Below are 16,161 nucleotides of genomic sequence, written 5' to 3' on the forward strand. Positions count from 1 at the left end.
TATAGCTAAAATTCGATCTATGTTAACTTTTAAGGACACCGAGACCATTTTACACGCCTTCATCTCATCACGCCTGGATTATTGCAACAGCCTTTTCACCTGTTTAACCCAAAAATCTATTGATCGACTCCAGACTGTCCAGAACTCAGCTGCCAGGCTTTTAACCAGAACAAAGAAATATGACCACATTACTCCTATTTTAGCTTCATTACACTGGCTCCCAGTATGTTTTAGAATTGACTTTAAAATTCTATTGATCACTTTTAAAGCTCATCATGGCCTCTCGCCTTGTTATATTTCTGAACTTTTAGTCCCATACACACCAGCACGTACCTTGAGATCCTCGGGCAGAGGTCTGTTGTCTGTTCCAGAGTCTCGACTGAAAACTAAAGGGGACAGACCGTTTGCTGTCAGGGCCCCGAGGCTCTGGAACAGCCTGCCCGAGGAAATCAGGTCGGCTGAGTCAGTGAAATCTTTTAAGTCCCTTCTTAAAACATACTTTTATAGGAGAGCCTTTCCCGATCTTATTTGACTTTATTTTATCCCTTTTATTTTATTGTATTTTACTAATTTTATATTAATCTGTATTTTAGTCTTTTCAATGTTTTCATGCTCTTATCTTGTTTTTTTGTATTATTTTTTACACTTGTTAAAGCACTTTGTAACTTGTTTTTGAAAAGTGCTCTACAAATAAGGATTATTATTATTATTATTATTGCAAAGAATGGATATTGTAGGAAAAAACAAATGTGTCAGAGAATGTTTTGCAGATACAGTCATAATCAACATCTTGAAACTTGCCAGATTCGTTTAACAACGTCTCCTCAGTGTGTTGATAGAAAATGTAGCTGGGGCAGAATCACATTTCCTCCAAAATGTATTTGCTGCTGCATATACTAATACAAGTATATAAACTGAGACAGAAACCTATGCATCACATTTTTACATGAAGCAAAAATAAGCGATGAGAGAAATATTACTGACAGAAATCACTGAGCAGGCACAAATTAGGGCATCTACAGGGAAACTAGGAAATTAGAGATACAAGCAGGCACGAACCAACACCTTAGAGTAGTATCATTGGAGTCAGCACAGGCCGTAGACATGAAACTTTATGTAGTCTGATGCTCAGCAGTCTGTTTACTTTACAGAACCTCGCTGTGCCACAGAAAGATGCAGCCAACAAGGCATAAGCAGGGAGCGGAGAGGAGGAAGCTCTGCTACTCTGAGCTGGCAGTCGAGGCTGCACAGCAAAGCTGGAAAGCCAGAACACTGCAAAGGCTGGGTGCCATGAATTAGTTGCTACAGTACATCAACTAACAGTTAACAGTAATAATGAGCACATCTTACTATTGTTACAGCTGATACTACACAACTTCTCACTAGCTGCAAGTTGTACGCTCTGTGAGATCCACTCAAAGAGTCCATTTGTAGTCACTACTTTGTAACTCGGCTTCTGAACAGATTTTCACAGTAGGCCTGCCAGGCCTAGATCACACCAACTCACAACCGTCCTCCCACCCACCAGTGTCTAAAGCAAGTCAGGAATCAGTTGTATCAAAATTACTTTTTAAAGAGGCTCCCTTGAAGCGGTGCCTCTGTAACGGCCCCAGACCAGTCTCTTTGCAGCATGACAACAACAAGAGAACAAAAGAGTAGAGTGAAAGATACAGAGAGAGAGAGAGGGGGGACCACTTATCCAGTTTCCATTATGTTGTTTTTATCCCATGCAGCTAAAAGTGAAATAGTGTGAAATCTTCAGTTTGTATAGGAAACTGATGAGGTCAGTTCTCACATTTGAATCTAGTAGGAGATGAAACTGATATGAGAGACTGCGGGAGGACAGTAGGAGGAACAAATGTGGAAAGCGGGAACAGAGATACAGTCATCAAAGTTAGAGATAGCAGACAAGCCTTGAGATTAAAGGCCCGATGAACTTACAGTGGGGACTGACCGAGGAAGAGGAAAAAGGCCATTGTCATACAGATACAGTGATAAAAGGAAGAGGAAAAGGAGAAAGGACCAGACACTGAGAGACTGAGAGCTGGATTGTGAGAAAAAGGAACGAGAGAGGGAATCAGTAACAAGATCACAAGAGAGGAAGAGGAATAAGACTGGGCGTTTGAGTTTTGAAAAATAATGCGAAATGAGATGCTAATGTAACAACAAAGGAGTGAGTGCCCTCCGGAGGGAGCTATGTTACAGCAAGCTGATTCAGTATGAACACAGCAGAGGGGGGAACTGGATTCAAAAATGCCCTTTATTAAACTGCTGCAATGTACACAGATTCATTCAGGTGCATATATAGTGATGAAAGTCAAACTAGATTTACATCACCTCACCTCTGGCCGTGTTTAAATAAAATGAAAACACCCCTCGAGTGAGGGGCGATTAAGGTCACAAAATGGGAAGAAACAGTACTATCTGCACATAACACCTCCTCCCCAGCACTGTAGATGTTCATGTCACCGTCCAGTCAGCGACACAAGGTGAGCATGAGGCCAAGGTCTACTGAGGGGTGAACGCAAACAAAGAGGAGAAATAAAAAGAACAAAGAAGAAACAATGGAGGCCCATGAGAACTGGAGAGAGGAAAAATGAGGAGAAGGGAGGTCTTTGGCAGACGGGCTTTTGAGTGGGAGGAGGAGATGAAGCTTTACAAGTAAAGGGGAATAATGGAGAGCTCCATGGTGCAAAAGATGTAATTACTCAGGGGAATAAGTGCTGGAGAGGAGTGATGTGGAGGATCTGTATAAGAAAAGTGACTGGGCAGTGCTCAAGAGACCGTCAAAGAGAATACTGAAGAAGGGGAGGAGCACCACTGACAGATAGAAGCCTAGAGATATTATAGGCACACCATGAAAAAATTAGAAAGCTGGAAAATCATTATAACAAGTCCTTGAGAGGATACTGAGAATGAGCAAACACCAAAGCACAATGAAAGAAAATAAAAGTAAGCTTAAGAATGGCAGAGATATCTGTGCTATAAAAAGATGCAGCGGCAATAGAGGTGTATCAAAGAGTATTGTTGTACAGAAAGAGCATAGCATTCATGTGTTGGATGAGACAGGGGCAGACTAAAAAAAAGCTACAGTGATCTCAAGAGGATGTTGTGAATGAGTGAAAAGAAAAAGAAGTAGAGAAGGAGAAAATCTTTCAGGAGATTCAGTCGAAGTGAAGAGGTGCTACTGCGGGTGCAGCAAAGAAAGATGCAATTTGAGATAAAGATAAAAAACAATAATAATAAAAAAAAAAAAATACAAACCCTGAATGAGACCAACTTTTTAACATCTGTGTTTACTTAAATTTGTCTTAGCCAGTGGGACAGAAAAAAGTCTGTATGTATCCTGAGCTCTCTCGTTTGCCTGTAGGTTATATATCTACTATTGCAAAACCTGAACTTCTGACTTATCTCCCTTAACTCTCTATGGCACCGTTTGACTCAACAATTTTCACCAAACTCAAACTTGAATATTTTAACCCATATAATGAAGCAACATCACATTTTTAGGGTGGGTTCAAAAACAAAAGACTGTGTTTTAATGCTAAAAACCCCCAGCTTATTCAGCTCATTCAGCTATCGTTGCCGTAGCTCAGAGGACCTGTAGGCTGGGAGCGTGTTAGCGGTGGCACGGGCTAATTGGGTTTCCGTTCTTAACTAGGCCAATTAATTAGGAAATGCTGCTGAGGCCATGAGCGCTCCACCGGGTCATTTAGGGATTACGGGGATAGAAGACGAGTCGTGGGAAGAGTAGAGGAGTGGAGGAAAGGAATCAAGGAGCTTATGAGCAAAAAGGTCACTCGAGAGGGTCTTTGTTGCGAGAATACCTCCCGCTGAATGCTATCACTAAGTGATTCATGGACTGAGGGTAATTACCCATTTGTGACAATTTAATCAAATCAATCACTTCTTTTGGGAGTCACTGAATTGAAAAACAGAGCCTGCTAATTCATGCAATTTCCCATCTGACACTCATTGTTGCGAATCTGCCGTGAGAAACATGAGAAATGATGGGGGAAAAAGATGTGGGAGAAATGGAAGAGAAGAGGAAGAGAACATTCACAGGCAGAAGACTGTAAGATGTGCTTTCATGTGTCCATCAGTTAGCTCTGTGCGAGGTTTCTAAAACCTCCAACATCTGCAGAGACGACAGCTAAGGCTTCACTTCTACCCACTTTTATATACAACCATGCAGCATTTGCACACTACTTTGCCTAACTGTATTATTAGCACATGAAAGCTTGAGATTTTAGACTCCAGATTCAGGTTAAGTTTGCCCCAATATGACAAATATTGCCTTCAGCTGCAGGTTTATGAAAAGCAAGGAACAAATCGCTTTCAATGTGTTCAGGTCAGATCAGGCTCAAATCTTCAGATATGAGTCAAGTCTGGTGAGAACAACAAGGGACCATGTGCTGTTTATTGTCTCCTTCTGAACAAAATATGTCCAAACACTCACCTCCACAAAGAGGAAGCAGGGCACGATGTAGGTGCTGGTCTTCTGCTGGCCTCTTTCATCAGGAAGGTTCCTCATCCTCCTCTGTGCTAACAGCTGACTGTCAATCATCTGTGGAGTCAAAGGTCATTGCAAGGCTTTAGTTCACTTTGTTCTGTTTGTTTCAGAAGGATATGCTAGGTGTAGTGCTACTTTGCAATAGGAAGATAAACAACTTTATGTTTTGCAAAAGCTAAAATTGAAAATGTTCATAAAAAAAAAACTATCACAAACAAGCACAAAAAACATGTAAAGTTCATAAAGATGTGGATCAAGGTTTAATCAGTTGTGGACCATTTTGACAATTTTTGATCATTTTTAACATTTGCAAATGAACGTTGCACCCTCATTCATATCTAGATAAAACAGTATACCACTTGTATTAAGACAACTTCAAACCCATGCCAAGTCAGCCTGTAATATAAGTTTGGCTGTGGATAATACTTGGCTTGACTTATCAGTGTGGAAAGAGACCTGACTGGCACCTCGATTTAGTCACTTTGTTAGTGTTTAACATTGTGACTACATAGAGTCACTAAACAGTAGTCTGACTTCCAGACAAACAAGAGTGTAAATGGTAGTCTATTTATATTCAGTGCCTGACTTCAAGTACATCTTAGGGTGATGATTTCCTAGCCTGTTGAGTCACAGCAAAGAGGCAAATAACAATTTGTTCAACAATTACTTTTCCCCCCAAACGTTGAGTACGTCTCAAAATATGTTCCTAGCTAAAAAAAAAATAAACAACCTCAGTAAGGCCCTCCTAACACAAAAAGACGTTTTAAACTCCATGTGTATTACATTGGTGTTGCTCCTATCTCTCAGGTGATACAGGGAAACACAGCTGTTTGTAGGGATTACATTCATATTGGATGAGGCAACTGCGATTACTTCCAATGCCAACCTTCAAGGTGAGCAGCGTTTCCAATTTAACGCAAGACTAGAATTCCCATCTCAGACCAACAATTAATTTTAAAAGTACACTATGATGAAATGTAACTCCTCAAGTACTGGATTTAAGTAGTAAGTATCTACTAGTGTGCAGATTTGGATAATTAATACAAAATACAATTAACTAATAATGAATTATGATGTATAGTATTATCAGAGATTACACTAGCCTGCAGTACATAACATTTAGCCCCACCTTTACAGGCTGCAACATTACACAGAGATGCATCAGTTTCATCAGTCAATTATAATTCAGTGAAATAATACATTTGATTCTGAAATGGGAGATTCTGCATAATGAGTACTTTTATTGTTTGTACTTATACTTTAGGTATATTTGATACTAATACTTAAGTTAAATTTTGAATGCAGGATTTTACTTGTAAAATAGTATATCTGAACACCTCTTCCACCACTGCAATTAAGATGTTTTTTCTAAGGTTGTGTGGTTCCACAAAGGCTGGAATCAAACCTTCACAGTAGACAATGGAAGCTCTATGTGTCTACTACTATTACTAAAGAGCTTCAGTCATAATGAGTACTCTTTACACCTGGGGACCACGATGTGCGGTCCATCCATTGATAAATCAGGGACCCTCCACACTGCTGATAGCCCATGTGCTTCATGTTGTCAATTTTACCGATAATCATGCCTGAGCACAAAAAGGGAATCCTTTTATCATCAAAAACAACTATTTATATGTGCACGCCTACACATACATACAAACTCACTCATCCATATGTAGAGATGCCCACGAATATACATTCTGCATGATAAAAAATGCGTGCGCGCGCACAAACACACACACACACACACACACAGTACAGTTAGGCAATCAAAAGAGATGGTGGGGGGAAATGAGGTTGAAAGGAGGAGAAGTAGAGTGGAAACAGAGGAGCGATGATCAAAAACAAAAGCCTGACAGAAAGAGATAAGAGAGAGACAAAGTCATGATGCAGACATTTGGAGACTCTTCAGAAGTGAAGATGTTGGGGGTGAAAGCCAGCAGACTCAGCAATGGGAAATAATAGCGATTGGGGGGATAACACGTAGAAGTTGAAGAAAACAGCTTCACTCCCCAAAATGGGGAAGAGATGGTGAAGAAAGTTAAAGTAGGAAGGCCAGTGCATGAGATTCTCAGGGGATTCTGACATGCAAATGACTGCACTCATGCTAAATAATGTCAACTTCTGCTCTTTTAAGTTTGGGACGCCTCAAAAGGCATTTAAATATATCCTCCTTGAATCTTAAACAGCAAACGCAATTTGGAACTTGGAACTTTGAATTCATGATTTTATCAATGATAAAGCAAATGCTCTCACCACAGTCTTGAATATATATTTTTTCATTCAAACACCAATTGGTTCTCGTCTCAGATATCAAGCCGGTTCGCTCATCTCCTTGACAACAATTATTTCGCTGACTTTATGGCTGAGGGCAAATCTCTGCTGCCGTGTCAGCCCTCTCCCAAATCAATGGTCATTTTTAGTGAGAGGGGAGGAAGCCACAAGGTTGGAATGCATCCATGTCTTCATAGTGTACTAGACACCTATCAATGACATAGCAAATTTGAAACAAGAACCAACATTTTAATCCTGAAATCAATCTAATCCTTTCTTTTTCAAAGTAAAACATAAAATAGTAAGGAAAGCACAATGATGAATTCTTGTTTACAAAGACAAAATCATCTTGTCATTCACAATGAAAATACAGAGTGTATGTTTGCTTGTCAGGAGAACAAGAAAAGATTCCTTTTGAATATTGCTCAAATGTGTTTTAAAGAGCACTACAGTATAATGCATTATTAACTAAAGCATTAAAAGTTGTAATACTCCCTAAAACCTTAATTCACTCATCTGGACCAGTTTAATTTAACAGAATATTGTTATCGAAGATTACCAGACTTCTGAACAACCCGGCAACAAGCTGAGCTTTAAAGAGATAGTAAGGAAACCTACATATTAGGAATGCACCGGTCTGTATAACACAGTTACTGAATAATGCTCCCTTCAATTTAAACATGAAGGATTAGAAAAAAATATTTCTGCTAAATCACCTCAGGTTGCTTTCCACAAATTTGAACTTCAATTATCTGGCAATGAGGTCCCTCTTGGCAGTTTCTGTTCCACCTCATAGATTTATCATCATGGCCTTCTATTAATAGCTTCACATAAGACTTGTTTATTGCCGCAAATGTTTGAAACCTCAAAACATTGCCTTCAAAAAAAACTCTCTACAATGTCTATTTGTACAAGCCACACATATAGTTTTGTATTTCTGTCTATTGTTCAATGTTTGGCTGATTGACAGGTACACACACGCACAGCAGAACAGTCTCCACTCACTGTGTTTAAGTGTGTTAATTATTCATGCTGTGGTTCATATACTCGTTTCACTCCTCTTTCTCCACTATCGTCTGTCTGCCTCATGGGAAACACTATCCCACAATTATCCCACTATTCCAATATAAGTACAAGTAATTCTACTGCAGTCAAGCCTCGGGACGAAGTGCTTTGATTGGTGAAACAGCATTCAGTGATGCTAAGTAAAGACAGAAAAGGTTGTACAAGTTATTGCAGAAGACAAAAAGGATTGTAAATATACATACATGGACACAAACACAAGAGATTTGGGTCTTCCTTTATGTACCCATCTCCCTAGGTAGTGAGAAGCAATCAGGCATAAGGTTGGCATGACTGATTGTCTCTTGTGTTGCTGTCCATGTCGTTCACTATGACGTGCATCCTTAAGCTTTGCACTGGCACCACGTAAAAACAAAAGACCCACTCACTATCTCGCTGGCACACACACATAAGCACACATACAAGTGACCATCATCCCAGCGTTCATTTCATGTCAACTTGGATGTCAGTCCAACAAGTGGTGCTGCACAGTTGATGCCTGTGTGTGTGCGCGTTTGCGTGTGCGAGCGAGAGAGAGAGAGCAAGAGAGAGACAGAGAGAGAGAGCATCCTGCACAGAATTCCTGCTGTGCTGCACCTGAGGTTCAACAATGTGGGTCATAGAGATGCACAATCTCACTTACACACACACACATACACACCACTTTCAGGAACAACCCATTTCCCACAAGAAGCAGAAGAAAAAGCAGGGCAGTTTGAAAAACTCTCACCTTAAATCTCTGTATGTTGGAAGCAGTGCTGCTGCACAGTGACCGCTGCCTCCTCAGAATCCGCGTCTCTAGGAGGATTTGCTCCTGCAGCGGACTCCCATTCTGTGGTTGCGTTGTGGTTTCAGCTTCGCTTCTTTCTCTTTTCCCCCTTCTCGTCTCTTTCAAAGCAAAACCACCCCTCACTTCCACCGCTCCGCCAGTGAGAAGCCCTCGGCACTGGGGGGGGGGAGAGAGAGAGAGAGAGAGAGAGAGAGAGAGAGAGAGAGAGAGAGAGAGAGAGAGAGAGAGAGAGAGAGAGAGCGCCACACTGCCAGGCACCCAGCCTCCAGCCAGCCTAGTCTATATCTGTCTGCACTCTACCGCTAGGTCGCTAAGCTAAATATGATGATCTTCAACAGCACTTCAAGGCTAATTAGTCAAATGTAGGGATCCACAGGCTGGTGAGGGAGGCTCCTCAGCGAAGTTGCCGGTGGATATGGTGAATATAAGGAGAGGAAGGGAGAGAGAGGATGTGTATGTGCATCTGTATGCATGTGTGTAAGAGAGAGAAGGAGAGGGAAGGAGGAGGAGGAAAAAACAGAGTGGGAAGAGGGAATAGGAGAATGAGACAGCTGGAGTGGAGACTGAGAGCAGAATGTGTGTGTGAGAGAGATGCAGAGAGAGATCGGGAGAGAGAGAATGAGGAACTCTATGTATGTCAGAGGCTGAGGCAACACAGTGGCTAAAATGGTAGACACTGCACTTTAGTACCCCAGGACACCACTTTGATACTGGCAGACACCATGGGCTTTGTGAGACTGTGACTGCACAGGTGTGTGTGTGCACGGGAGTGTGTGTGTGTGTGTGTGTTTTATGGGATCATGGCAACTCAAAGCAGGAGATAAAAAGTAACCAGACAGTATAGTGTCAGTGTTTTGTGTTTGTGAGCAGCGTGTCATGTATACTCAACATGACTGACAATAATGACAATGTGAGCTCAGGTGAACAGGGACCACAATCCAGCTCAGCCCCTAGGAGAGCAGAGAGTGAGTTAATGATACATGGTCAAGTGGAAAAGTGGGACGCATCCTGCAAACGGCCCTATGTGGGTCAGAGGCCCCCAGTTGCGAGCTCACCAGCAGCTTTTGGCTGTTTTTCTGTGTGTGCATTGGTGTATACCTACTTACATAATGGAATGGGTTTGCCTTTAACACATTCTCTGCCTCCCTCAGGGCTAACACAAAGACGGTGTGTGTTTCTGTGTACATGTATGTGTTGACGTGTGTTGGTACATGTTTTGACATGCGACAATGGCACCAGTGGAATGCTGGACACAAAGACCTGTCCCTCAGACATTGCCACACAGGTCTGAATGTGGAACATAAGTCCATAACGTTGTCCACAAAATGCTTGTAAGCATCTGACTTACTGTACATATTTTAGGCATTCAAGGTTAGAATACAGAGGGTTTTTTTGCCTTCAATATTGCTGTGTGTGTGAAATTTATTCAGATTTAAAGAAACAGCTTGATGGGTAATGTGCTTATTCACTTTCTTGTCGAGAGTTAGATCAGAAGATCAATATCACTATCATGTTATTAAATATGAAGCTACCGCCAGAAACCAGTTAGCTTCGCTTAGAACAAAGACTGGAAAAGGGGGGGAAACAGCTAGCCTGATTCTGTGAATAGTTAACAAAGTCTGCCTACCGGCAACTCTAGCATGTTATATTGTTTGTTAAATTCACACTATATTTCTTGACCAGTTGCAGTATTTCCTAGTCTCAGCTGGACAACACAGACAGCAGGCTAGCCATTTCCCCCTGTTTCCAGCCTTATTGCTAAGCTAAGCTGCTGCAGGAGATAGCGTCATATTTACACTACAGACATGAAAGTGGTATGGATAACAAATTATCCAGGATCATGACATCTTCATCCCTTTGAAATCTAGTTTGAGTGGGACAATTATGGTACAGTGTACAGTCAGAGTATGCCATTACCAGAAATAAAATCTCAGGAGAATAGGTGGACAAGCAAAAGGTACAGCACCCCCTTTGCCAATACAAATTTCCAAATACATCTTTTACAAAGAAGCCAAAACATGTCAGGAAACTGCAAAGCTGACCCTCTTGCTGCCGGAAAGGGACCACGGACCACTCACAGTAAAGTGTATTTTTTTCCTGAGAATGATGGATAAAATCACATGGTATCACAAATGTCATAGTTCCCATGGCAACTTGCTGCATTCATAGAGTAGAATGACAAACAAGGAAATGCGCATATGCTGAAATACACCCACACCTGCACATTTAATAGTGCGCATACAATGTAGATGAAACAAGTGCCACTTAAAAATGGCCTTGCTCACAAACCATTGAATTCAAATACCTGAGTGACACCCCTCACACAAAAGCACACCTAATTTAACTAGTCTGACTCAATGCTGTCTGAGGCGAACAAAAATTCATTGCACAGAAGTTGACAAAGAAGACATAAAAGAAAATAAGCAAAACTCTTAAACGAATGACTCAGTTAATGATGTTTAATCCCTGGCATTGCAATCAAAAGCTCAAAACTTAGATAAAATGGGAGTACCATATCAAGCAAGTTAAGACAATTTCATTTCTTCCTCTTCTTCTTATAATCATCAGTGATAATTACTGCCACTTGAATAACCCCTGAAAGTCCACTAAAGCCATACCCCATTGTACAGTTTTAATAAAGGCAAAAGAGGCAAAAGCATCACCGTTAAAAGCATCATGAGATCATTTTCCACAGGTACAAAGGTTTTTATGTAACACCAGCACCTGCTTGCTGCAAGGACATAGAAACAACTGCAGTATATTTCAGTGACTATATTAATATTTTTACAGTCTTTTTACAGCCTCCCAAAGGACATCTATATTATCCGCCCTATCACTTTAACTCTTATTACTCCAGCCGTAGCATCTCTTCCATGACAGTTGATGCCTTTTAGGTAAAATAACTCAGTTAGCATCATACATTTTAGGAATATAAAGAGTAAGAGGAGATGTCAAAGTCAAGGGCAAAACAGGGAAGGTAAGATACCGTAGGACTCTGTAAATAGAGCAAGTACACAGAGGTGAGCATGCGTAGCCTACTAACAGCTAGACACACACACATGCAGTAAACCTGTCCTCTCTTGACTTTCTTTTTGACACACTCTTTCAGTGCAGTATCCCTGAGGATTAAGTCTATACTGGATAATTCTCCATCAAACAATCTACATCCAATCCAGTAAATACTGTGACCTACATGTAGTGAAGGTGTAGAGGACGGCATTTGGCATATTGAACATAATCTGGGTCTTTTAGTCCAACATCTAATATTGACATTCTTGGCTGGCCGCAGGGTTGCGGGCCTCCTTACACAACCATACACATACAAGTTTGCATTAACGTGAAATATTTTCACACTAACTTATAGGGCACTGGGTTGGCTGAGTGGTTAGACAAACTGTCCTTCAGCTGATACAACATAAGGTTGTGATTTTTTTGGCAACAAGCATCTGCACTGCTAATGGTTTCCATGACTTCTTTTGCTCACAAGAAATTGCCCAAAAAAATATGAATGAACCTCACATCAGTAACCAATCTTTTCCCCTTTTTATTGTGTGCACAGCAACACAAATGTACAGACTCAAATGGGGCTCTTTCTACAGTATGCTACACAAGCACATACAGGCAAACAAAAGGGCAGTGTTTAGAAGGTGCTGGTACTCGTATTCATGAACACACACATACAAAAGCACACGCACGCATGCCGTATTGTTAAGGAAAGGTTGCTATACTCACAAATACCCCCCCGCAAACACGCACACAAAAGACAGTGAGACTGTTTGGCCATATTGTGAAGGGAAAGCCGTGTGATATGAGCCTGTGTGCTCCCACTATCTGGCTGTTCATGTGAAGACTCTCTCTTGTCTTGGGGAATCAGAAGTAGGCCGAGTCAGTGGATGTGCTCATTTCATACACCATCACTGTGGATCACAGCCAAGGACATTCTCTCTTCAAATTGCCATGTGAGGGAATTTCAGCCATAAAGAATTAATCAGATTTAAAGCAAAATGGATTTTAAAGAAGATACAGCACAGGTCAGCAAAGTTGTAATTTATGGCTAAAATACTGACCATTTCTAAAGACGTTGTCGCGCTAGTACTTCTGGGGTTCATACCCTAGATTTGGGCATATTAAAAAAGCAATTAATCGCCAGAAAATGAGCCTGAAGTATATTGTGGTATAAATGAAATATGAGTAAGCTATAATGAAATATACATAAAAATAGCTTGGCCTAGTTTTATTTCATGGTGCTACAGCTATGAAGTAGTTGAATGGTGCCTTTGGTCTGTCCTTCCTGCCACCCATGAATAAAACTTTTTATCCTTTCCACTCCTTGGTCAATATAGGTAAGTGACACGAGGTAATATCGGACACTTCAAGAAAATGTTTTGGGGTTTTTTGGTCTGAACAGTATAAAGGGAAATTTGGGTATGGTTACATGCAAAATACAGTCCCAATTTTGCAAACGACGTGTGTAGGATGTGTGAGGAAACAAAGCCTCGAACACAACATACCATACTAAAAACCACATTTGGAACTGAAATCCTGCATCTTAGCATACCCAGATGGATGTGTTGCGTGCTGCGTATTTTGTATATTGTTCTACTGCTCTTTCAAATCAAAAGAATACTCCACAAAAAACTATGTTAAAAATACAACAAAAATCAACCCCAGTATAGCTTGGGAGGTGGCACTGAAAGGTTTTGAGCTTGCTCCCGCACAGAGGACAACCGCAGCAGCCAACCTGGATTTACAATGGATTTCCACAGTGACACTGTATCACAGAGGGGAAATAAATATCAAAAGCAGTCCAGAGAAGCTTTTAAAAAAGCATCTGCAGCATAAGCCACTACTTCTTTTCTGTCAATTCATAAACGTATTTTCCAGCCATTTATTCATATTTTCATCAAAATGTGCCAGAAAATGGCAAAATAAACAGCTTTTAGATAGCGGTTTACATCTGACATTCAACCAGAGGACAAGCCAAGCACTATAGCCCATCCAATGCACAGCTTTATTGTCGATTGAAAAATGAATGGATGGTGAGCTAATAGTGCTTGTTTATTGCTGTTCTGTTTTTAAAATGGGTGACATTTTCAGAACAGTAGAATGGCAGATTCAAAATAAACCAAAAGCAGAGAATTAAGGCAACCATTGTACATCCATTTTCACCTTTCACGTTAAAAGGCAAGACATGAAAACCTTAATTTGAGCTGAAAAATAATTTACACTTTTAAGTCACCCCTTTTATTCAGACAAACGTTTTAAATTACATGTAATATTTTTACCTGTATTCTAGTTTGTGTTCTATTCGTCAGATATAGTGCAGTGTGTTCCACGCAAACATTACCTTTTTGCAGAGATGCCTCATTTCATCAAAATCACTTCTGGTAACATGGCTTGGCCTTGCAGCACCTGCAAAAACAGACCATGCATGGTGAGACTGGTGTTTGAGATACATTTAAAGGTTGACTGGCTGCATCCAAACATGCACTGAATCGGACGTCTATTAATAAAAAAATAATGATATCACAAATTTAAAAGTAGGCTGAGTTTGATCTTCGTTCCACAGCTTTTAAGCTTGAGCAAGCCAAACAGAAAAGTAAATATTATAGTGACTTTTAAGTTTCTCTCCACAACACTATTTTCAATCGCCAGATGGCATGTCATATTGGTAAGTAGAAAGCATCTCAACCTTGCTTTTGAGGAAAGCTGTTTGTCTGCTCTGCAGTCATTCTGGGCGACAACAACAGGAAACATGAGGCTGCTGCTGCTGTCTGGAGGGCTGGCCTCACGGTAATGACTGGAGTCAGGTAACCACCGGACAGACAGACTATTCCTCCTCACGGACGGCGTTAGACACAAGGGGAGGCGGCGAAAGCGGCTTTCCGGGTTTCACTTCGTTTTTCATCAATGCCGCGACTTTCTCTCTGAAACAAACTTTACAGACCTTTAAAAGTTTTTCAAACGTAACAGCGTGTAGTCGGCTGTTCATGTGACGCGTCGCGTTGGGGAGCCAGCTCGGCGCAGAGGCTACTCAGGTGTTCACGGGGAAGTTTGTGTCCTATTTTATTCTTCTTGCCACATAATTAATCGAGCTCGGAGGAGGATTTGTCTCTCTTTTTTTGTTTTGCCGCGTGTGCGTCTCTGTTTGGATTCGTTTTCCTTCTTCAGTTTTTTGGACTCAAAAGTATCAGGTGACCGAGTTTGAACAGGTAACATTAAGTTTGTTTTGGCTTATTTTCTGCATGAATTTTAACACAATTTCGATGTACGTGCTCCGTTGACACCTTTTGAAAATGGGCCAATAGGTGGAAGTGAGCCCAGCCCCAGCAGCTGTTGACTTGTCTGACCTCTAAGCATTGCAAACCAAAGTCATGGATTGATTAAAATTTCTTTAAAATATAATTTGGCTGTTCAAACGTCACTATTGCTTTCTGAAACTCTTTGGCTTCATAAATCAAGTGAATTTACAGTTTTAGGATGCAGTGATGAAGATAGTGGGGCTATTATTTGACACTTTCCTTGCTGCTGTTGCAGATGCATCTCACCACTAACTGCGCGTGCACACACACACACACACACACACACACAGCCTACACTCATACAACACAAGATCTCAAGTTTTGTAAGGGAAAAAAAAAGATTAACCACACATTCATTTGTTGTCTAACTCTCATATGTATGACTCACCAGCTTTACGGCAAAACACACTGCTGTTTCATCACTTTTAACCACACATGCTAGATCTGTGCTATAGTTTCATTTAAAAAAGCCAATATCTGTCCTGCAACGAACCAAACAAAAGCTGCTTGATGTGCAGCTGAGCATACTGATTTACAAGTAGAGATCCCAGTAGGAGCTCCTGACATGGCTATTCTTCTGTCAAGCTTAGAAACTGAGGGCCTTGAGGCCATATCCAGGGGGTGTTACTCATCTCTGGCTTAATTTGAGTTTCAGCAAAGAGTTACTTTCTTTACGCTATCCTTACGCTTGAGGTTTCAAAGAGAATTTGCACATAGGAGACACAAAAATATAAATGTCACAGCAGCCAAAGAAGCGAGCTAATTACAGATCCGCACTGCTCTTTATGAGACAATAAACCGTCCTCGGAAAATTATGAAATAAATTTCAGCTGGTGTCACCCTCAGACAAACCCTCCTGTTCTGAAAACACTCAATTTACAGATATATAAAACTTTTTTTAAGAAACAGCCATGATGGGGATCTAGTAGATGCTGTAAATTATATTTGTTATATGCTCTTGTCAGCTTTGTAGCAACGTTGCACAGGGTTTTGATACATCAGCTTGATGTTCCTATGCCATTGAATGGTTCTGTCACTCTGCTGTAGTTGAATGACATTCAAATCAGTACATGGGCTGCAGATTATTATTGGTGTTAGCAGATACATGACAAGAAATTGAAGTAGAGAAATACCAAACATATGTTTTGAAAGCTTCACCATTATATAGTTTCTCCACCAGAGAGTAGTGACAAGTAAAATTTCCTGCTGAGCTCGCGAAG

General features: G+C 40.8%; 2 protein-coding genes across 13 annotated transcripts in view; one reads left to right on the forward strand and one right to left on the reverse strand.

The window, feature by feature from the left end:
- plppr2b (phospholipid phosphatase related 2b) overlaps nt 1-14,906 on the reverse strand; it is a 58,358-nt gene extending 43,452 nt beyond the window's left edge. For 3 of the 10 annotated variants that reach the window (XM_046046519.1, XM_046046510.1, XM_046046518.1), the window contains exons 1-4: nt 14,332-14,906; nt 13,987-14,051; nt 8,580-13,410; nt 4,460-4,567 (exon numbers count right to left, since the gene is read on the reverse strand). In XM_046046519.1, the coding sequence (XP_045902475.1) occupies nt 4,460-4,567 (108 nt within the window). In that variant the 5' untranslated portion in view covers nt 8,580-13,410; nt 13,987-14,051; nt 14,332-14,906. The remainder of the gene's footprint in view (nt 1-4,459; nt 4,568-8,579; nt 13,411-13,986; nt 14,052-14,331) is intronic. The other 7 variants (XM_046046520.1, XM_046046517.1, XM_046046511.1 and 4 more) reach the window with 6 other exon arrangements.
- palm3 (paralemmin 3) overlaps nt 14,280-16,161 on the forward strand; it is a 38,949-nt gene continuing 37,067 nt past the window's right edge. For 2 of the 3 annotated variants that reach the window (XM_046046506.1, XM_046046507.1), the window contains exon 1: nt 14,280-14,310. In XM_046046506.1, coding sequence (XP_045902462.1) covers nt 14,295-14,310 — 16 coding nt within the window. In that variant the 5' untranslated portion in view covers nt 14,280-14,294. Of the gene's footprint in view, nt 14,311-14,466; nt 14,852-16,161 lie in introns of those variants that run through there. The other variant, XM_046046508.1, reaches the window with a different exon arrangement.

The sequence above is a fragment of the Micropterus dolomieu genome, linkage group LG04 (assembly GCF_021292245.1).
Source record: "Micropterus dolomieu isolate WLL.071019.BEF.003 ecotype Adirondacks linkage group LG04, ASM2129224v1, whole genome shotgun sequence".
Classification (NCBI taxonomy): Eukaryota; Metazoa; Chordata; class Actinopteri; order Centrarchiformes; family Centrarchidae; genus Micropterus; species Micropterus dolomieu.